Source organism: Dysidea avara, chromosome 1, assembly GCF_963678975.1.
Source record: "Dysidea avara chromosome 1, odDysAvar1.4, whole genome shotgun sequence".
In the NCBI taxonomy this organism is placed as follows: domain Eukaryota; kingdom Metazoa; phylum Porifera; class Demospongiae; order Dictyoceratida; family Dysideidae; genus Dysidea; species Dysidea avara.
The window spans coordinates 18,077,266-18,101,952 of NC_089272.1; the positions used below are offsets into that span (position 1 = coordinate 18,077,266).

A 24,687-nucleotide genomic window follows, 5' to 3' on the forward strand; every position below is an offset into this window, starting at 1 on the left:
TTGTACTCATTCAGGGGCGGTAGGATATTCTCTCCAGCAGCTGAGATATCAGCACCTGAGTCTGGGAGTACCGCAGTACGAACGGATCCGTGGATTGTACTGACCTCTACCATGATGGTTGGTGCGGGTTCGATGGTTGCCACTTGCTTGACACTGAGGACAGTCATTGATGTGGTCTCCTGATCCACTTCATCTTCCTCGGCTGTGATGGCTTTGGCAGCTGGGTACTTCTGCCGTGGATGTTTCTGTGGTGGCTGCCGACTGTGGCAGGCTCTGGCAAAGTGGCCAACCTTGAGGCAGAAACGGCAGGTCTGCTTGAATGCCGGACATTGTGCTCGCCCGCCTTGGTGTGCTTGGGCACCGCACCCTGGGCAAGACTTGAGGACTGACTGACTGACTTGGGGTGACTTGTAGTGCGCGTGCTGCTTGGTGATGCGCTGGATGGTCAGCACGGGGTTGTCGGAGATATTCTTGCGCTGCTTTTTAGCAGCTTCTTGGGCACGACATATGGCAATGGCATTGTCGAGGGTAAGGTCTTGCTGCCGGAGCAGGTGTTCCACTGTGTCACCGTCTATGAGCCCTTCGATAATCTGGTCCCTGATGCTCTTCTGAGAGCATGCCGCGGAACAGAAATTGCAGGTTTTCACCAGTTCTCGCAGGGAAACCAGGTAATCGTCAAAACTTTCCCCCGGCTGCTGCATGCGGCGATGCAGTCGCCGGCGTTCCATGGACTCATTAATGTGGCCTTCGACATGCCGTTTAAGGGCAGCTATAATTGCGCTGGAGTCGTTTCGCTCCTCCGTTGTAAGGCCAAGGTTATCTACCACCGTGAGTGTTTCGCGAGAAAAACACAAAGTTAATGCCTGTACCTTGGTGGCTGCTGGTTCTTCACTCAGGCCGGATAGGGTTGAGTAGGAGGTCCATTGGGCTGTCCACGCTGTGAAGTCGGTGCCGCGATCCACGTCGAGGTCCAACTTTGGTAGGTCGCTCAGTCAGAATACATAAGGCATCTGGCCCGCTAGGAAGAAAACACAAGGGAGAAAGACTGTGTAACAATATGGCGTCACCTTTACGGGTGCCTCACACCGGCACCAGGGATTTGCTCCGAGGGTTAGATAGGTTACCCATGCTAGAACGTGGCTGCTCACAGCGCCATGTAGAGAGCAGTCAAGAAGCGGAACACGAGGCCTTAAGGATGATCACGTGATTATATCCAATCAAACATACACACTCTTACAACACTATCAGGCGTGATACAAGTGGGCGTGTGTGTGCAATAGTCACGTGTGTGCGTAGTGCCTATATATTGTATAAGTGTTCTGTCTCTTTCATTCTTTAAGCAGCATAATAGATGCCACAAAATTATTTAAGGTGCTTAGACTGCACTACTGTATGGAGATACCTGTATCTTCACCATATCTGGCATAAGTCATAAGATCACACCCATTCTTTACATATTATCAATCTATTGATCGACACCACAATGACCACAACCCTTTTTGGGCAAGCATGCATCTTTGCAGGCTGACTCGAGACACTTTAATATGGCAGTCACCTTAATAGAACAGTTACATGCTTATAGCTAGCTGTATGCTTTAACAAACAAACAAAAAAAAAAAAGCAAAACAGAATATTAAAAATTACTAATTTAAAAATGAAGTAGAGATACAAGTGATAAAAAGTAGTGAAACAAGAGATGAACAATGGTAGCTATTACAGCATAGCTCGGTGAGAAATCCCTACTTTGGCATGGTGTAACAATTATATAGTGTTTAATGCCAAAGTAGGGATTTCCCACCAAGCTATGTTTGCTGTAATAGCTACCATTGTACATCTCTTGTTTCACTACTTGGATCACTGCTTCAGTTTTAATTTATAATTTTAATATACTACAGTGTAGTTCCTGTAGAAAAATAGACAAAAAGCCAGCCCCAAAGGCTTTGGTGCTTACATATACAAATATAAAAGAAATGATATGAAATCTAAAACAGCCAAGCTGTGAAAAAGGTTGCGGCTTTTCAAATGTAGGCCAGTATGAAAAGGTTGGATAACTAGGTGGCGGCCGAGAAATGGCTACAATGATCTTATAGTAACATTGCAAAATTAATTTACATCATAATATCATTGCAACCATTTCTTGCCCACCGCCTTAGATATCGCATCTTTTTCATATTTAGAAACACACCCTTTTTCACAGATAGGTTAGTTTGAATTAGATACACATATACATAATGATTCAATATGTTTATGCACTGTACATAGTTACACTTATGTCAATGCTTATAATAATAATTATACATGTGTAGCATTCTACTGCAACCATAATGGAATACAATATGAGATTGGAGATGTGATACAACCAAACTGTACTACAAGGTGTACTTGTAGAGGAGGATATTTCGATTGTAAATCTCAACGATGTTTAATTGATGGGTCAACTTGTTATGCATCAGGAGATCCTCACTATGGATCATTTGACTCAAAGAAATTTGACTTTCAAGGAAACTGTGAATATGTTCTTACTAAACCATGTAACAGTGATGACTTTATTGTTACAGCAGTGAACACTCTGTGGGTGTATAATCCTACTGTATCAGTGACAAGTCTAGTGAAAGTTATCATTCCAAATAAAGGACTAGAAATCATTCTTTCAAGGTCATCTATCACAATCAATGGCATTGTGCAGGCTAACAATGGAGACAGAATATTACATCGTTCTAGTGGAGTAGAAGCATCAAGGACAGGTGGCCGACCATACGTTTTACTTACAATTGGACATCCATTGGCAATTAAATGGACTGGAACTTATCGAGTCGACATTACTGCATCTAGTGGTTGGCAAGGACAATTGTGTGGACTGTGTGGGAATTACAACAATGATGCTAGTGATGATTTTATGCTTCCAGGTGGTTCACTGACAACTTCTGCAAATACTTTTGGTAGTAGCTGGTTGTATGATAAACCATTGGAAGATTGTGGAATACCACAACCTCCACCACCTTGTCCAGCAAGTGTTACAACAGCAGCACAATCACGATGTAATGAACTAATGAACAGTGTATTCAATGTGTGTAATAGTGTGGTAGATCCCAGTGCATACATAGATGACTGTAAACTGGACTACTGTTTGTGCCATGAAAGTGAAAGAGAAGATTGTTATTGTAACAGTTTATCTAGTTATGTTGCAACATGCGCATCAAAGGGAGTGATCATTCCTAACTGGAGAAGCTTTCTTTGTCGTAAGTAGTGTATTTACATTAATAACGCAGCTGCTGTATAATCTGTGTTTTTTTATTGCAGCTATTGACTGTCCATCAGGAATGGTATATCAACAATGTGGTCCATCATGTCCTCAGACATGTGAAGATACAGATTGTAGTGGTGGTTGTGTTGAAGGATGTTTCTGTCCAAGTGGACAAGTTTTATCAAATGGAAAATGCATAGATATGAATGACTGTGCAGGTAAGTATGAAAACCACAGAAATCACATTGTAAATGATAAAATCAAACTTCAAAGCCTTTGTTGTACAAAACTTCAAACCTTAACAATTAATAATATTCCTAATGTTGATTGGCTATTGCTACAATTATTTAACGTTGTCTTTCAGTCCTCTTTCGAAATTATGCATTGTGTTATTTTATACCTGAACTATTTGTGACTATACCATTTGTTATGCAAATAATAATGCTGAATTAATGTGATCGAGAAATAATTATTTAAAATTGAGATGTAAAAAAAGCTTTTGAAAGCAACTCTAAAACAACAAATGAAACTAAACAAAGAATATAAGAGATTGGGGTATTCCAATAGAGCAACCACTATCTTAATAACTATCCCACTAGGAACCTGTTAGAAGGCTTAAAGCCTAGAGTCAGAAATAGGTTACAGTTCATTATAGTAGTCACACCTATGGGCATGCATTTAGCTTAAAATTTCTTTACTCTTTAAGCTTTTTATTGAGTAGTTTTGTATGATTGTACAGAATTGTCACTTATGCTCACTTTTCTGAAAGTGAATGCAAATACAAATTTCAGTATTAACTAGGCACCAGTAGCTATATGTGACTGGGCTTGAAAAAAATAGGGAATATGGGCACAACCTACACCCCATCACATCACATCACATCACATCACAAATCATATATCAGTGCTGGGATGGAACCTCTACATTATGTAACCTAGATTTTAAAGCCAACTGGTGATGAAAAATGTGTAACAACATAAAAAATTATGAATTATGAAGGTTTAAAAATTGGGCGATTTTTGTATGCCCACATGCCCTTTTTCGAAGGTCTGGTCACATAATTTGTTTTGTGCTATGTTGCAATGATTATGACTCCATTTTAATGTTTTACTAATAAATTTGTAGTTATATACTTATAGATTTGGGTTTGTAAACAACTGTTTAAGTTCACTACATATGAGAATGCCCATCATCTGACCACATTATAATTAGAGCATACATATTGAATGTCATCATTTCTCCAAAACCGTTTTTTGTGCCTATGGCACCTTTCATTTGCATTGCAAAAAGCACAATAAAACTGTAGAAGAATCATTCTGGTAGTTGCTAGCTAAAGATATGTACGTAGCTCATGAAGCTAGTTATCTGGCCTTGAAATCCTCTCATGATTGAGATGCTCTAATAAGAGCACTCATACATATTAATTTTAATAAGCTTCCTTCCAAATAATGAAAGCAATTGGATGGTTAAGTACAGTCTCATTAGGGGTGGTCTAAAAGGGAATTGATCAATTTTGCAGCTTTAAAAACTGCTGCAAATCAGGAAAGTTTCGGCATAGAAAATTTTTATCTATTAAAATTTTGACAACAAATTTCCGTCACTACCATAATCAAGAAAATTTTTTTCACGGAATACCTAACATTAATAAGAAGCCGGCGCGCCACACTGTGAGTATCTTTACAGGAAGATCAAAACACACGATAGTGTGTCGTGCAGCCCAAGACGCCGGCGCACCACACCATGAGTATATTTACAGGAAGAAAGTGAACGCGATTTTCACACCTTTGTAGCTCCGTGATTTCTTATCCGATTGAAGCCAAAGTTGCTGCAGACGTGCCTGCTAGGTTGGGGAGTCCACATTCCAAATTTGAAGAAAATCGCTCCAGCCATTTTCGAGATACGAGTGACCAACGTTTGGGTTTTTTTTCTTTGTTTTTTTTCTTCTACTTCTACTTCTTCTTTTCGCACAATTTGCAAAATCCGCCATAAAACACGAATGCGTGCTCCAATCGAGCTGAAATTTGGCACACTTAAAGGGCTCATTAAGGCGAATCTCAGTACCACGTTTGATAGGAATATGATGAACATTCACGGAGTTATGACCAATTATGTGCGTAAAATAAGGTCAAAGGTCTGTCACTCCCACAGGGTAAACCGCTTGAAAGAATGAGCTGAAAATTGCTATGTAGATGGAGTAACTATCGTAGGAGTGCCTTTTTGTGGTTTGAAAGGAATCCAGTTAAAGGCTATCGAGATATGACAATAAACCCAACCTGTGTCACAATTACGCCATAGATAACGCTATCGATTTTTATGAATAAAAAAACTATTAGTTTTCACGCCTACCAGGCAAACCGCTTAGAGCAGTGAGCTGAAAATAGGTGTGTAGCTGGAATAATTACCATAGAAAGTACATGCAGTAGTACAGAAGAATCGGATTACAAACCACTGAGTTCTGATTCCAAAGCCAACTACGTGTAGCATATGCGAGATCGAGATACTCTAATAGAACAGTCACCCTAATAGAGCATTCAGCTACGTTTATAACTTACTCTATTATAGAATTATATTACATTGCAAGTTATTCTGTAGGGAGTTCAGCTACAAACAGTTAATCTTATAGACAATTCAGCTACAAGCAAGTCACCCTGTAGAGAGTTCAGCTACAAATATGTTGCTGTAAAGATTCAGAACATTATAAGTCACACTGAAGAGAATTCAGCTATAAACAAGTCACCTTGTAGAGACAACAAGTCACTCTGTAGAGAATTCAGCTACAAACAAGTCACTGCGTAAAGGGTTCAGCTACAAAAGAGCTACCGAGTAGAGAGTTCATCTAGATCAGCTACAAACAAGTTACTTTATGCAATGTTCAGCTACAAACAAGTCACTCTGTAGTACAAAAAGTCACCGCATAGCTGGAGAGTTCAGCAACCAATCAAAAAACCACCCTGCAAAGAGATCAGCTATACAAACATGTTATAACCCTATACAGAAAGTTATAACTCTATAGAGAGATCAGCTAGAAACAATTAGTCATCCAGTAGAGAGATCAGCTACAAGACATCACCTTATAGAGAGTTTAGTTACAAAGAAACCATGATGTAGAGAGTTCAGCTGCAAACATATTACCCTGTAGAGAGTTTAGCTAGAAAAAGTCGTCCTGTAGAGAGATCAGCTTGTAGAGAGTTCAACTACAAACAAATCACCCTGCAGATAGTTCAGCTACAAACAAGTCACCCTATAGAGAGATCAGCTAGAAGAAGTTACCTTGTACAGAGCTCAGCTACAAAGAAACCATCATATAATGAGTTCAGCTGCAAACAAATCACCCTGTAGAAAGTTCAGCTACGAACAGATCAACCTGTAGAGAGATCAGCTAGAAGAAATCACCTTGTAGAGAGTTCGGCTACAAAGAAACTACCATGTAGAGAGTTCAGCTGTAAACAAATCATCTGTAGAGAGTTCAGCCAGAAACAAGTTCACCGTGTAGAGAGATCAGCTAGAAACAAATCACCCCGTAGAGAGAGCAGCTACAAAGAAACCATCCTGTAGAGGGTTCAATTACAAACAGATAATCCTATAGAGAGTTCAGCTAGAAACAAGTCACCCTGTAGAGAGATCAGCTAGAAACAAATCACCCTGTAGAGAGATCAGCTACAAAAAAACCATCCTATAGATAGTTCAATTGCAAACAGAAAACCCTATAGAGAGTTCAGCTAGAAACAAGTCACCGTGTAGAGAGATCAGCTAGAAACAAGTCATCCAGAGATCAGCTAGAAACAAGTCACCATGCAGAGAGAGATCAGCTAGAAACAAGTCACCCTGTAGAGAGATCAGCTACAAAGAAACCATCCTGTAGATAGTTCAATTGCAAACAGAAAACTCTATAGAGAGTTCAGCTAGAAACAAGTCACCATATAGAGAGATCAGCTAGAAACAAATCACCCTGTAGAGAGAGCAGCTACAAAGAAACCATCCTGTAGAGAGTTCAATTGCAAACAGAAAACTCTATAGAGAGTTCAGCTAGAAACAAGTCACCGTGTAGAGATATCAGCTAGAAACAAGTCACCCCGTAGAGAGATCAGCTACAAAGAAACCATCCTGTAGATAGTTCAATTCCAAATAGAAAACTCTATAGAGAGTTTAGCTAGAAACAAGTCACCATGTAGAGAGATCAGCTAGAAACAAATCACCCCGTAGAGAGATCAGCTACAAAGAAACCATCCTGTAGAGAGTTCAATTACAAACAGATAATCCTATAGAGAGTTCAGCTAGAAACAAGTCACCCTGTAGAGAGATCAGCTAGAAAAAAAGTCACCCTGTAGAGAGATCAACTACAAAGAAACCATGCTGTAGAGAGTTCAATTGCAAACAGAAAACCCTATAGAGAGTTCAGCTAGAAACAAGTCACCGTGTAGAGAGATCAGCTAGAAACAAATCACCCTGTAGAGAGATCAGCTAAGAAGAAACCATCCTGTAGAGAGTTCAGCTACTATCAAGTTACACTATAGAGAAATCAGCTAGAAACAAATCATCTTGTAGAGAGTTCAGTTGCAAATAAATCACCCTGTAGAGAATCCAGCCACCCTGTAGAGAGTTCAGCTTAAACAAGTCACCTTGCAGAGAGTTCAGCTACAAAGAAATCACCATGTAGAGAGTTCAGCTGCAAACAAATCACCCTGTAGAGAGTTCAGCTAGAAACAAATCATCCTGAAAAGAGTTCAGCTACAAACAATGAGAGTTTCAGCTACAGTTCAGTTATGTAAGAAGTCACCTTATTAACTACAGAATGTGATAATCATCATTCAATGTTAAATATACAAATATTTCATCAGACAAAAGCTATACACACAATTACTTCCTTTCTTCCACAATTCCTAACAAGTTAAAAGGAAGCAGCATCAAAGCCATATGGTCAGCTTTGTGACTTGCAATACAAAAAGAAGTGATATCTAAACAAAACAGCCAAGCTGTAAAAAAAAGAGTGCGGCCCCCAAGGTGAAAAAAGATGTGAAATCCAAGGTGGTGGCCAAGAAATGGCTGTGATGGTAGGTTAATGGCAAAAATTTTAATTACGACAATTCAGGTGAATTTGGTGCCGAATTCTAGTGGAGGAGGCAACACAAATTCACCTGAATTGTCGTAATTAAAGTTTTTGCCATTAACCTACCATCACAGCCATTTCTTGGCTGCCACCTTGGATTTCACATCTTTTTTCACCTTGGGAGCCTCACCTTTTTTTACAGCTTGGCTGTTTTGGTTTAGGTATTTGTATGTACAAATTATTTTTATAGTTAATAATTTATTGTTTTTATTTTCTTCAATTTTTTTTGACGGTGAAATTTTCCTGATTTACGGTAGCTCATTGACATACTCTTATAGCTGACTGCTCTGTTCAGGCTAGTTTCCATATAACTACAAACTGCCTACATCATTTCCTAATGGGATCTTGAAGGAGGCATAAAAATAATATGAAAATGAAACACAGAAACTGTGCTGGAGCCACCACAAAAGTTAAGAGAGGTTTAACCTTTTTGGTTCTTCTGGGGACAATTTGTAAATAGAAAAAGCAACCACTTCAGGCCAATTCCAGCGATGTTCAACACAAAGAAACCAAACATGATGTCTACGCTATGCTGCACTTCTTCCTGTGTCACTAACATACCTGTAATGCACTATACTGTAACAAATGAAGGTGTACCTTTACTGCAAAGTTTGTCTCCAAGCTTTGCTAAACTTATTACAACAGGGAAAATGCGGATATGTAACAAATTGTTTTTCCATCTAGACTATTGTCATGGTAGGCTATAAATAGGCTAGTCATAGGATACTGTAAGTATTATGTGTACTTTTGATTTAGGAAGAAATGCAGACAATTTGTGGTTATACCGTAACAGTCAATGACTGTTCTATTACAGTATTTCAATCTTTCCTGTACTTACATGCATTTTTGCTAATATATTGTGGTTCATGAGAGACATTGTAGCATGTGAGCTTGGTAAATCACTAAACCAGTTTTGTATTTAAATATCCTTTTTAACCATCACACATGAGCTTGATAACTTACTGAACTAGTTTTAAACTTAATATTCTGGTTAGTCATTGCTGTGTGCCAGCCTGGCATACAGCAATGACTAACTAACTTTAATTAACTAACTTTAATGGTTTAGTGATTTACCAAACTGGTTTAGTGATTTTAATTAATTAGCGTTAACTAACTTTAATTAATTAGTGAGAAATTACATACATTTATGTATTGTGATGATTTAGCAATTACTAAAGTACAGATAACATGCAATGAGTACTAACTACATATCGCCTTAATTGTAGCACTTTATTGTAAGCATAATGGACTTCAGTATGAAATTGGAGATGTGATACAACCAAACTGTACTACAAGGTGTACTTGTAGAGGAGGATATTTTGATTGTAAATCTCAAAGATATTTACTTGATGGTCCAACTTGTTATGCATCAGGAGATCCTCACTATGGATCATTTGACTCAAAGAAATTTGACTTTCAAGGAAATTGTGAATATGTCCTTACTAAACCTTGTAACAATAGTGACTTCATCATTACAGCAACTAACACACTTTGGAGTAGTGGCTTTGTATCAGGAACAAGTTCAGTGAAAGTGATGCTCCCAAGTAAAGGACTTGAAATAGTTCTTGCACAAGGTCAACCTGGAACAATCACAATCAATGGTATACTACAGACAAGGAGTGGAGACACAGTGGTCCATCGTTCTAGTGGAGTACAAGTAATGAGGATAGGAGGAAGACCATATGTTTTACTAACAATTGGGTACCCATTGGCAATAAGTTGGGATGGATCATGGCGAGTTGACATTACTGTATCTAGTAGTTGGCAAGGACAATTGTGTGGGCTATGTGGGAACTACAACAATGATGTTAGTGATGATTTTATGTTTCCCAATGGTTCAGTTACAACTTCTGTAAATGATTTTGGTAGTAGCTGGTTGTATGCTAAACCATCAGAGGATTGTGGAGTACCACAGCCTCCACCACCTTGTCCAGCAAGTGTTATAGCAGCAGCACAATCACGATGTAATGAACTAATGAACAGTGTATTCAATGTGTGTAATAGTGTGATAGATCCCAGTGGATTCATTGATGATTGTAAATTAGATTATTGCCTATGCAGTGAAAGGGACAGAGAAGGTTGTTATTGTAACAGTTTATCTAGTTATGTCTCAACATGTGCATCAAAAGGAGTGATCATTCCTAACTGGAGAAAGTATCTTTGTCGTAAGTAGTTATAATACATTATGTGTAATTATGTATGTTTGTTTGCATGTATGTATGTATATACCTGTACCATTCTTTTCGTTTAGCTATCACCTGTCCATCAGGCATGTTATATCAACAATGTGGTCCATCATGTCCTCAGACATGTGATACTAATGAAGATACAGATTGTAGTGGTGGTTGTGTTGAAGGATGTTTCTGTCCAAGTGGACAAGTGTTGTCAGATGGAATTTGCATAAACAAGACAAAATGTGAAAGTATGTGTGTAATTGTTTAGTGAATGTTGTGTAAGTAATTTCATTGCTAACACAGGTTTTAAGCTGACCCTTAGCAAATTTTGAAATGGTTTACTATCATTTAAATGTTGTGATCCATTCAAATTTTGTTGTAATGCATGGTCTTGTATCACTATTGCTACTTTAATAATTACTAGGCATACATTAAGCTACTACACTCATTAAACTAAGCTATAATTATACAATGGTGGATCCAAGATGGGGCATTTGGGGAAAATGCCCCCCTCACCTTGTGGTGGAGCCAGCCATATTTCTGATTAACATAGCTAGCTACTAAACTTTATGTCAGTCCAAGATCAATTTGTAAACTCATGAAAATATGCACATTTTAATACAAATTCACTTGAAACCAAAGTGAACCAGTCAAAATAGCTTTGCATTTGTTACCCAGCACCTTCGTGTGTACTAAGCGCCACTAAAAATAATTATCGTATTGCTGTTGTTTAAGATATTCAGAGCCTTTAAACAGCTTTTAAGACTTCACAACCACCTGAAAAGATCTAAATGGCAAAATCAACAGTGAGACACTACTAAGAGGTGATTATTTGCTGCTTCAAAAATGCAACAACTAATAAGAGAATCTGGCTCTCCCCAACCATTGGCCTGTTTGTGCCCCTCCCCTTGCCAACTCCTGGATCCGCCCCTGATATATGTAATATATTGCTAAAAGAATCATCAACCATGATTGTGACAAATGTCCATAATTCCTAAAATTATGCTACATACCATCTTTGATCAATAATGACACATATATTCCAGTCTTTTATCTAATTGTTGCTATATTAGAGTATTGTATAGTTCATCTCTGTACCTGACTGGTGTATTGAGCAGCATGTAAGTGTGATTGTTCTATTATTGATTGCTCTATATTAGAGTATCCAATCTTTTCTTTTAAAAGTGCAAATGGCAAATTTTCTTACTCTTGAAAAGCTTTATAAGTACTTCAAATTGTCACCTTAATGGCTGATTCCCATACTTATATATTATTCCCAGGCATAGTCAACAAATGCCTATTCTTTAACTATTGCAAACTAACATGTTATTACAAAGAGATCATGGGGAAAATTGAATTTCATGAAACCAACATGGCTGCACAGCAAAAACAATCTAGATTAGGCCACTACTAAATGTAGTAAGGTACAAATATCTTTCCATAATAACTATTTTTATGTAGTGACATTCACTACTAATTTTGTAGTGACTGTCGCTACCATGTATAGTGACCCTTACTACTATATAGTGAGGGTCACTACTATATAGTGAGGGTCACTGCAAGAAAGTAGTGAAGATCACTAGTAAAGTAGTGCATGCCACTACTTAAAAGTAGTGAGTATTGTGGCAGAAATTACTACTAATTATTTACAGTGTGGTCTTATAAATACAACTGGATATTAGAAAAGACTTAAATTGTCTGCATGTACCCTAAGTGGTTTAAGATAGACTCTTTTGATGTTTGTAAAGGTTAAGCCATTCTAACTTCCCAAGGTAATGTAATGGGCATAAACAAAAGTTCCATCTGCTGTAAGAATCAATACTTTTTAAAAGTGTTTCCCACACTATTACAGTAGCTTGATAATGAATTCTCATCATCTAACATAAATATTTCATACTTGTAGCAATGTTATAAGTTGTGGGGGGTAATAGTGCAGGCTTTAAAATAGAGAGATGGAATTATATATAGGGATATATGCTAGCCCCTTAATAGGTAATTCAACACAAATCATCTTTACAAGGCCATCAGGATAGTGGACATGACATTAGGACATGGCATTATTGTTCACCTAAGTTATGCACATACTAGTCTCACATTATTGCATTAAAATTTCAACATCTTGGACAAGGAATATTGATTTTTTGATTACCAAATGCTCCTACCATTACCATGGTTTAATCAATGGCTTTAGTTTAATGTGAATTGATTCTGTTTTTATCATACAACAATTTTATAACAAATGCATTAATGTAACTTTGTTTGGATAGAATTGAATGGTGACTGCATCTTTGCAACCAGTTGTAATTAATGCTAACTGCACAATACAATTATCAAACTGAATAAATTTATTCTTAAACTAATTGGCATGTTTTACTTTTTATTTTTCTTAAAGCTCTCTATTGCAATCATGATGGAATTAGATATGAGATTGGAGATGTGATACAACCAAACTGTACAGCAAGATGTACTTGTAGAGGAGGATATTTTGATTGTAAACCTAAAAAATGTTTGTTGGATGGTCCAAATTGTTATGCATGGGGAGATCCTCACTACGGATCATTTGACTCAAAGAAATTTGACTTTCAAGGAAATTGTGAATATGTTCTTACTAAACCATGTAACAATAGTGACTTCATCATTACAGCAACTAACACACTGTGGCCTAGCCGTGTTGTATCACAAACAACTGCAGTGAAAGTGGTCATTCCACACAAGGGACTGAAAATTGGCCTTTCAGGCAATTCAATCACAATCAATGGTGCATTACAAACAAGGAGTGGAGACAGAGTTCTCCATCGTTCTAGTGAAGTACAAGTAATGAGGATAGGAGGAAGACCATATGTTTTACTAACAATTGGGTACCCATTGGCAATAAGTTGGGATGGATCATGGCGAGTTGACATTACTGTATCTAGTAGTTGGCAGGGACAATTGTGTGGACTGTGTGGGAACTACAACAATGATGTTAGTGATGATTTTATGTTTCCCAATGGTTCACTGGCAACTTCTGCAAATGAGTTTGGTAGTAGCTGGTTGTATGCTAAAACATCAGAAGATTGTGGAGTACCACCACCTCCACCACCTTGTCCAGCAAGTGTTTCAACAGCAGCACAATCACGATGTAATGAACTAATGAACAGTGTATTCAATGTGTGTAATAGTGTGGTAGATCCCAGTGACTTCATTGATGGCTGCAAACTAGACTATTGTTTGTGCAATGAGAAGGACAGAGAAGCTTGTTATTGTAGCAGTTTATCTAGTTATGTAGCAGAGTGTGCATCTAAGGGAGTGACCATTCCCAATTGGAGAAATTTCTTTTGTTGTAAGTAAATTTGTGCTTACATAATGAAATAAAAGTTTATGCATGTTGATTGTTCATGTAGCTATCACCTGTCCATCAGGCATGGTATATCAACAGTGTGGTCCATCATGTCCTCAGACATGTGATACTAATGAAGATACAGATTGTAGTGGTGGTTGTGTTGAAGGATGTTTCTGTCCAAGTGGACGAGTGTTGTTTAATGGAAAATGTATAAATCAGTCTGACTGTGATGGTATGTCATGGGTAACAAATTGTGTGTTAATAATTTTACTGTATTGTTGTCGATCATCTCGCGTTACATTGTTATTTCTACCATATAAGTACAAGTAAACTACATTAGGCATACAATGATCATGATAACTAAAACCACTTTGAATGGTGCTGCTATATATATACGTACCATAACTAAGCAATGTGTGTTTACATACCTGTCATTTCATTAATAAAGAATGTTACGATACAGTCCTATCGAGCTGATACCTTAGAAGCAATCAAAGAAGAGACAATTTCAAAAATAACATTTCAGCTATGTAATTAGATGATTAGTGATGACAGTAGAGGTGTGAGGAGCACACATGTGTGTTTTGGCTCCATTATACACCATGCTAGTCTATTGACTTCCCAAAAGGAAATGTATGGTGAAATTTATTCTGTCATGAATACATAAAATGCTGGACATCTAAATGAAAAGACCATGAAATATTTTTGTAGGTCAAGCAGTACAAATTTCACGACCTTGTGTAATTCCACCAATCAGTTATTACATGTTATTGAGCTCAACATGAACATACTATAGTATTGTAAACCAGAGCAAATGTACTGAATTAGTGTAGCCGCTGAATACATTGTACAGGTAATCTCTTGCCAGAATGGACACAGTTGATTTGTAATCTCATTGCACAGCTAATTTTTTTCAATGCATAATTGGAAATCAAAGATGCACATACATTAGCTATATTGATGGATTAAGTGAAAAACCTTAGATTGCAGTTTGGCCATTCTAAACACGTACATGTACAGTAATACAAATCTTATGTTTTTGTGGACAAACTTAACTAATACAGGATCAGTAGGTACAGTACAGTAGGGAAAATGCAACAAAATAATATTATAATATGGAATTTAGCTGTTTGAAAAACATGTGAAATGGTAAGCTACAATGCATTATAATTGTGGTAAGACTTCTTTAATATTATATAGCAAAAATAATTTACTTTTGATGGACATACAAGGTACAGTAGTTTGTAAACCATTCGTGGCATTATCTTTGCTTATATCCCAGAGTAAGGGTAGATCAAAATTCCATGCTAAATGTGTGTAGCTGCCTCTAAACAGTGTACTTATGTACTTATTTATATCTATACATGATCGATGACTTCACTCATGTTCTTTAAGCCCTTTTATATCTACCTAAATAACCTAATGCCATGCACTTCAACTGAATCAATGTTCTTTGACTTGACTGATCTTTTATCTTGTAGCAGTGAAATGATGAAGAATATATGGGTAATTAAGCATTATTTAAAACCACTTAATCTATTTTGTTAGCTTAAAAAGTAGCTGTCAAACCACATAATACAACAAACTGTGGTAAATAAATTGGTGGTCAAACACAAAAACAAATTGACTCTTAGGCAATATAGTACTGTAGCATTCTTCCTTCACTTTGGCATCACAACACAAGGCCTTCCGAGTACCAAATCTTGTGGTTTGAAGTCTAACCATGAGGTATGTAATGTAAGAGACTTCATAAAATACAAAATCTTAACTGTGCCAAGAGTTATTACCTACGTTTCTCTTTTCCACTGTAGAATTATACTGTACTCATATGGGAGTTCAATACACACTTGGAGATGTGATACAACCAAACTGTACAACAAAGTGTACATGTCAATATGGTGGCTATTTTGACTGCAAGCCTCAAATATGTTTAGTTGATGGACCAAATTGCTATGGATGGGGAGATCCTCACTATGGATCATTTGACTCTCGTACATTTGATTTTCAAGGAGATTGTGAATATGTACTGTCTCAACCATGTAACAGTACTGAATTCATCATTACAGGTTCCAATACTGCTATTAACTCTCATGTATCAGTTACAAGTGCTGTAAGAGTTGTCATTCCTAGCAGAGGACTAGAAATCTATCTCACAAGAGGTGGAGGTGGAACGATCACAATCAATAGCATATTGCAGCCAAATAATGGAGACAGAGTAGTCCACCGTTCTAGTGGAGTAGAAATATTGAGGACAGGAGGACACCCATACATTTTGCTTTCAATCAGTTTCCCTGTATCAATCAGATGGGATGGATCACATCGAGTTGACATTACTGTATCTAGTAGTTGGCAGGGACAATTGTGTGGACTGTGTGGGAACTACAACAATGATGCTAGTGATGATTTTATGTTACCAGATGGTTCAGTGACAACTTCAGCAGATGAATTTGGTAGTAGCTGGTTGTATGTTAACACATCATCAACGTGTGGAGTGCTAGATACACCACCACCTTGTCCAGCAAGTATCATGACAGCAGCACAATCACGATGTAATGAACTCACTAACAGTGTCTTTAGTGTGTGCAATAGTGTTGTAAACCCCACACCTTTTATTGATGGCTGTATGTTAGACTATTGTTCATGTACTGAAGCAGAGAGAGAAGAGTGTTATTGTAACAGTATATCTAGTTATGCATCAGCATGTGCATCCAGGGGTGTCATCATTCCCAACTGGAGGAACTTCTTTTGTCGTAAGTGTAATTTGAAACAAATTGTAAAAGTTTATATTTTGTATTATCTTCACAGCTATCACATGTCCATCAGGCATGGTATATCAACAATGTGGTCCATCATGTCCTCAGACATGTGATACCAATGAAGATACAGATTGTAGTGGTGGTTGTGTTGAAGGATGTTTCTGTCCAAGTGGACAAGTCTTGTCGAATGGACATTGCATCAACATGACTGATTGTAAAGGTATGCAGCTATACAACTTAAGTGATCAAGCTAACAGTATATAATTATGTAAAGCTCTGTAAATTTGTAAAATGGTTTATGTATGCATCTTTTTGCTAAATGCATCAACACTTGAGTATGTCCAAGGTGATATTCAAGGATTGGAAGTCTCCTCGGAATTTTACACGTTGCTTGAAAATTTAAGTTGTTTGGTTACCAAATTAGGAATTGGTACACATTTAAGTCTTACCTCTGTGGTTCAATAGTTTCTCATAACAGTATAAACCGACATTGATTGCTGTAATTCTGTCTATATGTATGTAGGTGAAATATTAAAATGATCTAGTAAAGCAATAAAATTTTATTGCAATCTACTTGCAATAAAACTACCTTTTATTTAGAGCTATCTAGTAAAACTCTTTTATAAAATCTCTGTAAAACCTACCAAGTGATTAAATTACACTAGTGGAAATTCTAATTACCTCACTGCAGGCTTGTATTTTTACACATCATATATGTTACACTGTAAGTTGATTGAAAGTGTGCACAGCTGCCTCCACATCAACATTGAGCTTTCAAGGGAATATCCAGAAAAATGTGGATGATGAAATACAGTTGACTGCTTAATAATATACATGACTGCTTTGAGAATCTCAATTTTATGTCATTTCAAATCTTCCTCATTTTCCTAGGGAAGCTGCCTTGTTTAGCTTAATGTTGCTTTGCCACTGGTATATTGCTGGCCTCATGGTAATGATAATGTAATACAATAATGTTAAATGTACAGTACCGCAACTAAAGTTTGTATCTTCTTGCAGCTCTTACTTGTTCATATGTGGGAAGACTTTACACTATTGGAGATACCATACAACCAAACTGTTCTACAAGATGTACTTGTCAAAGAGGAGGAACTTTTGTATGCAAGTCAAAGAAATGTTTGATAGATGGTTCAGTTTGTTATGTCTTTGGAGATCCTCGATATGTAACATTTGATTTTCATACATTAGATTTTCAAGGAACATGTGAATACGTTCTCACAAAACCATGTAACAACAGTGACTTCATCATTACTGCTTCAAATACTGCCATCAATTCTTATGTGTCATCAGCGAGTTCTGTTAGAGTGATCATTCCTAGCAGAGGACTAGAAATTTATCTCGCCAGAGGTGGAGGTGGAACAATTACAATCAATGGTGTACTACAACCAAACAGAGGGAATAGAGTAGTACATCGTTCCAGTGGAGTAGAAGTAATAAGGACAGGTGGACATCCATATGTTCTGCTAACAATTGGATTTCCATTGGCAATAAGTTGGGATGGATCACGTAGAATTGAAGTTTCTGTGTCCAAGAATTGGCAGGGACAATTGTGTGGACTGTGTGGGAACTACAACAATGATGCTAGTGATGATTTAATGCTACCAGATGGTTCACTAACTACTTCAGTTAATGAATTTGGTACTAGTTGGTTACATGCTAATACAACACCAACATGTGGAATACCACAACCTCCACCACCTTGTCCAGCAAGTGTGCTGATAGCAGCACAATCACGATGTAACGAACTGATGAATAGTGTATTCAATGCGTGTAATAGTGCAGTAGACCCAACATATTTTATTAATAGCTGCATATCGGACTATTGCTTATGTGGTGAAGAAGAAAGAGAGGATTGTTACTGTAATAGTTTGTCTACATATGCTGCAGCATGTTCATTTAATGGTGTATTCATTAATAACTGGAGAAATTTCCTTTTCCGTGAGTAATGTATACTGTCCATCAAAACATGTATTACTTATTTTTAATTCCCTTCACAGCTATCACATGTCCATCAGGCATGGTATATCAACAATGTGGTCCATCATGTCCTCAGACATGTGATACTAATGAAGATACAGATTGCAGTGGTGGTTGTGTTGAAGGATGTTTCTGTCCAAGTGGAGAAGTTTTATCAAATAGAAAATGTGTTGATGCATCTGAATGTCAAGGTAAGTATGTACTATTATAATATCAGTCAAACATGTAGCTATGCATAATTTTATCAAGACACTCAATAGTGTGTCGGTGCAGCCAAGAAAGCCAGCATGCAACACCAGATTATATTTACAGGAAGAAAGAAATGCAATTTTCATTCTCTGTGCTCCCTTCTTCAATTGGAATCATGTTTGAATTTTGAATCATGCTTGTACTGCAAATATCCTCCACCTTCAGCACCCCACATACAGTACCAAGATTGTATAATGCAATCATGAAATACAAACCTTTAAATTAATTTTTCTTTTTTTCCTTTGTTTAGGGGGCTTGGGGGACTTAGGGGGCTTAGATTATTCTTTTACACTTTACAAAAAACATAGCTCGATTTTCTTGAGCTGTGGTACACTTTAAGAGCATATAGTGGCAAAATCTTGCACCAATAAATCTGATAGAGCTATGGACAATTATTTGCTTTTAAAATTAATGCTGACTTTTTGTCACACCCTCAGGGTAAACCACTTATGGAAATAACTTAAAAATTGGTATGCGTATAGGCTAACAATCATACCTCAGACCTTTTTTGAAATCACATTGGCAGCTATAGAGTTGCAAGGTAAAAGCCAAACAAATATATTCACGAGGTCAAGATACTCTAACTAGTATTTTTTTAAATGTCAATTTAAAAATGGAAGTAGGGATCTATGCAATAAAAAGTAGTAAAATAAGAGATGAATGATGCATGTTATTATAACATAGCTCAATTGGAAAGTGACTAATTTGGCACCGAACAAAACAATTGTAATAGCTAATGTGCCAAAGTAGGGACTTTCCCATCGAGCTATGCTGTAATAGCATGCATCATTCATCTCTTATTTCACTACTTTTTATTGCATAGATCCCTACTTCCATTTTTAAATTTAAAAATTTTGAAATACTGGTTTATTTAGTTTTTTTTGTTATAGCACAGCTAGCTACAATGTACCTTGTGACTGTTCTATCAGAATATCTTACATGACTGTTGTATTAGAGTATATCTTGAGTCAGCCAAGGGGTGTGCAGCTAGCCAGACCAATAAGGGCTGGGGTGAGGTCATCTTGTTTACTGATAAGTAAGTAACTAGATCGTTAAGAGGTGCATGTGGTCTCCGTATACTCTATTGCTATTAGTCCACCTATATAGATCTTTATTTGATAGGTGTAGCCGCGAACCTATCACGAACAGGATCCCAATTGTGGAGTTGCAGGCAGATATCTAGCTAGTATATCTCTTCTCTAGTAGTGCCGAGACTAAAGCATTTCTAAAATCCAGCTCTGGAAGAATGCTGTGGTGTCTAAATATGCTTCTGAAAGAAAGTGTTAATATGGAAAATTAATGCCTCGATATGGATCAGTTGGATGAAGAAGAAGACAAGCAGCCAGATTGAAGATAAAAGGAAAGACAAGGCGTAGAGGGCCTACACTCGTCGGAACCCCAAAAGTCACATCCCACTGGTGAGTTTGTTATTGTGACATAAAATGGTGGCTGTATGCTGCTTTGTTTGGCCTCTAACCTTGCGATTGTGATCAGGGAGGCAGGCAGGCAGGCAGGCAGGCAGGCAGGCAGGCAGGCAGGCAGGCAGGCAGGCAGGCAGGCAGGCAGGCAGGCAGGCAGGCAGGCAGGCAGGCAGGCAGGAAGGCAGGCAGGCAGGCAGGCAGTGAGGATTCGAGTTCTGGCAATTAAAAAAAAATTATACTTGGCCACTTATAAGTGTTTTGTTATATTTAATGCTGTATTATATATTATATGGACTAGTACTATTCCGTAAAGTGATTTTCATGGCATAAAATGTCTCTAGGATGATCTTTAAAGTGGGAATTTTTGGTGGTGCACAAAATTTTTGAGGGGATCCCTACTTAAACGGTACTACCGTATTGTTTGATACAACAATCACTGCGTAGTAAATAAAGATTGCTAAGAATGTATAATTAGGCAGAGAACATAGACACTTGATAACTGTATTTGAATAACAATTTAATAAAGTAGCACTTTGGAATCTTTGGAGAAATTTATTCTACCACATTCATTACTTTTAGGCATCTACAAGTATTCTTTTATTTCAATTTCCATACATACAGCTGGCCATGGTGAATGAATGGGTCATATGGTACTTCACTTAATATCAAGACATGCAGTTGTGTGTCATGCGACCAAGAAAGCCGTCACACCACACTGACAGGAAGAAAGAAAACATGATTTTCACTCATGCATACCTCCATGGCTCCTTATCTAAAGCACATTGAATTATAGCTTTCTGCCAGGTAGGGTATGCCACACAGCAAGTACGAATAAATTTAAACCAGCCATTTATGGGGGCTTAGATTTCTTTTGCACACTTTGCAAAAATTGCTACTGTATAAAATTAAAAGGTGTAACTTGATTGCCTTGAACTTCAACACAAACAAAGAGCATGTAAAAGTGAATTCACATACTAATTGTTATGTATCTGATAATATACATAGTGTTGCGAACATTAATTTTATTCACATAAAAAAGAATTAAATTTTGTCATGGATACAGGGTAATCTGCGTATGGGAATAACTTGAAATTTGGTGTGTACATAGGCTGATGATCACTGCAGTACTTTTTGATGGCTTGAAAAACAATGGATTTGCAACTACAGAGTTATAAAGCAAACATCAAACAACTGTAAAATTTCAGTGTCAATATAGATCAGTCACCACAGGGCGCAAAAAACTAGGGTTCGAAAATCAGGAACTTCCACACCTAACACCCAGATCCTTAACCACATACCTACTGTTGTTATCTTGGCTGTTCACCTCTTTCAATTTCTACTGTATAAATTTTATATCTGCTTAATAAGCAGTGACGGATACAGGGGGGTTGCAATGATTTCAGCTGAAACCCCCTCTGAAAACAGCGCATGTCCTAAATTTATTTACTATCCGTATGGGCGATGATTCGTGATCATGTGAGTGATAACACCGCCAATAGTTATATATAGTGTATTATATTAGGACTTTCACTAATGGTCAAGCTTCATACTTTTGCTTTTGAAATTCATTCAACAGCAGTTTGTGTCCTTTTTAGTCTTCGACTTAAACTTAGGCTGAAATTGCAATTCCAGAGTGGAATTTCAAAAAGTCTGGATTTTCCCCTGACAGTTATTGAAAATTTCCTCAACCTGAAACCCCCTCTGAAAATATCTAGATCTGACACTGATAAGGTAAACGTTTATATAATTTCATACAGCTACTAATGGAAATTCTAGATTGTTCTAGAACATTCTGTATGTGTTCTATTAGAAGTCCTCAAAAATGTGTGCTCTATTGCAATATAACAATAAAATAAACAAACATTTTAAAAAAACCATGTAATATATAGTGCATTTATAATTTAACATTATTGTGTCTGTATAGATAGGAAGAAATTCAGGTAAAACCCAAAAGTCAGCCATAGGCTGGTTGTGGGGCCTTATAAAGTACAGAAAGAAGTGAAATCCACACCAAAACAGCCAAGCTATAAGAAAAGGGTGTTACCTTCAAAGCTGGGTGAAAAGCTGTAAAATCAAAGGTGGTAGCCAAGAAATAGTTGCAATGATAATAATACTGATAATAGGCCTGCGTACATTATGCCGGAATAATTTTTGGAATAATTGGTGCTAAATAGAATCAGGAATAATTCCGGAATAATAGGGTGATATTCCGGAATAATTAATTAGAATTCACACATTTTTCATGTAGTATTGCAGAAAAATTCGTAAAGGAACATCCACAATCACTGCTAGCACAATATCAGTCAAAAAGACCGAGATACTCTAATAGAGCAGTCACTTACCCTAATAGAACAATCAGACAAGTTTAGTTGTGACTGCTCTATTAGAGTTAGTTATATTTTCAGCTGCAGAAAAATATCCATTAGACTTTTACAATTCCAGGAATTACTCCTGGAATATTTGAGAATAATTTTGGGAATAATAGGTGAATAAAAAAAGAATTGCCAGAAAGAATAATAGGTAATTTAAAAGGCATAATGTACTCAAGCCTAGCTGATAAAATTAATTTTTATAATGGCTGTTATTGAAACTTATTAGCATTAACATCATTGCAGCCATTTTTTAGCCACCACCTTTGCTTTCACAACTTTTTCACCCAGGCTTTTAATGGCTGCTCTCGTTTTTTATAGCTTGGCTGTTTTTGTGTGGATTAGCTTTAAAGACAAAACTAAAGTTACCGTTTCTGTAGTTTGTAATACAAATGAACACTGTTTTTCTCTAATGCATGAATGTACCTTATAAAGTTAAACATAATGTACGATAATTATTCATTTCTTACATACTCTAGCACTATACTGTAATCATGGTGGAATACAATATCAAGTTGGAGATGTGATACAGCCAAACTGTACTACAAGGTGTACCTGTCATCGAGGAGGACATTTTGTTTGTAGAGCTCAAAGATGTTTACTTGATGGTCCAACTTGTTATGCATCAGGTGATCCTCACTATGGATCATTTGATTCAAAGAGATTTGACTTTCAAGGAAATTGTGAATATGTTCTCACTAAACCATGTAACAATAGTGACTTCATCATTACAGCAACTAACACACTGTGGGGTAGTGGCTTTGTATCAGGAACAAGTTCAGTAAAAGTGATACTCCCAAGTAAAGGACTTGAAATAGTTCTTGCTCAAGGCAGACTTGGAACAATCACAATCAATAGTATACTACAGACAAGGAGTGGAAATAGAGTGGTCCATCGTTCTAGTGGAGTACAGGTAATGAGGATAGGAGGAAGACCGTATGTTTTACTAACAATTGGGCACCCATTGGCAATAAGTTGGGATGGATCATGGCGAGTTGACATTACTGTATCTAGTAGTTGGCAAGGACAATTGTGTGGACTATGTGGGAACTACAACAATGATGTTAGTGATGATTTTATGTTTCCCAATGGTTCAGTAACAACCTCTGTAAATGATTTTGGTAGTAGTTGGTTATATGCTAAAACATCAGAAGATTGTGGAGTACCACAACCTCCACCACCTTGTCCAGCAAGTGTTACAACAGCAGCACAATCACGATGTAATGAACTAATGAACAGTGTATTCAATGTGTGTAACAGTGTGGTAGATCCCAGTGGATTCATTGATGATTGTAAATTGGATTATTGTTTGTGCAGTGAGAGGGATAGAGAAGATTGTTATTGTAACAGTTTATCTAGTTATGTTGCTGTATGTACATCTAATGGAGTGACAATTCCAAACTGGAGGAATTTCTTTTGTCGTAAGTAAAATATTGGTAGCACATTGAGCTGAAGTTATGGTCTTTTCTACTCTTTGTAGCTATCACATGTCCATCAGGCATGTTATATCAACAATGTGGACCATCATGTCCTCAGACCTGTGATACTAATGAAGATACAGATTGTAGTGGTGGTTGTGTTGAGGGATGTTTCTGTCCTAGTGGACACGTTTTGTCAAATGGAAAGTGTATAAATGCATCTGATTGTCAAGGTAAACATGTTCATTGGTGCACTATAAAGTCTGTATAGTTAGTACCCATCCACACACACACACACACACACACACACACACACACACACACACACACACACACACACACACACACACACACACACACACACACACACACACACACACACACACACACACACACACACACACACACACACACACACACACACACACACACACACACACACACACACACACACACACACACACACACACACACACACACACACACACACACACACACACACACACACACACACACACACACACACACACACACACACACACACACACACACACACACACACACACACACACACACACACACACACACACACACACACACACACACACACACACACACACACACACACACAC

General features: G+C 37.3%; 2 protein-coding genes across 2 annotated transcripts in view; both read left to right on the forward strand.

Moving 5' to 3' along the window:
• LOC136264261 (IgGFc-binding protein-like) overlaps positions 1-3,247 on the forward strand; it is a 35,076-nt gene extending 31,829 nt beyond the window's left edge. The window contains exon 12 of the mRNA XM_066059004.1: positions 2,307-3,247. Coding sequence (XP_065915076.1) covers positions 2,307-3,247 — 941 coding nt within the window. The remainder of the gene's footprint in view (positions 1-2,306) is intronic.
• Positions 3,248-3,320: 73 nt separating this feature from the next.
• LOC136264346 (IgGFc-binding protein-like) overlaps positions 3,321-24,687 on the forward strand; it is a 68,605-nt gene continuing 47,238 nt past the window's right edge. The window contains exons 1-11 of the mRNA XM_066059101.1: positions 3,321-3,462; positions 9,578-10,516; positions 10,603-10,773; positions 12,918-13,847; positions 13,909-14,079; positions 15,659-16,597; positions 16,653-16,823; positions 17,621-18,559; positions 18,619-18,789; positions 23,117-24,058; positions 24,118-24,288. Coding sequence (XP_065915173.1) covers positions 3,321-3,462; positions 9,578-10,516; positions 10,603-10,773; positions 12,918-13,847; positions 13,909-14,079; positions 15,659-16,597; positions 16,653-16,823; positions 17,621-18,559; positions 18,619-18,789; positions 23,117-24,058; positions 24,118-24,288 — 5,686 coding nt within the window. The remainder of the gene's footprint in view (positions 3,463-9,577; positions 10,517-10,602; positions 10,774-12,917; positions 13,848-13,908; positions 14,080-15,658; positions 16,598-16,652; positions 16,824-17,620; positions 18,560-18,618; positions 18,790-23,116; positions 24,059-24,117; positions 24,289-24,687) is intronic.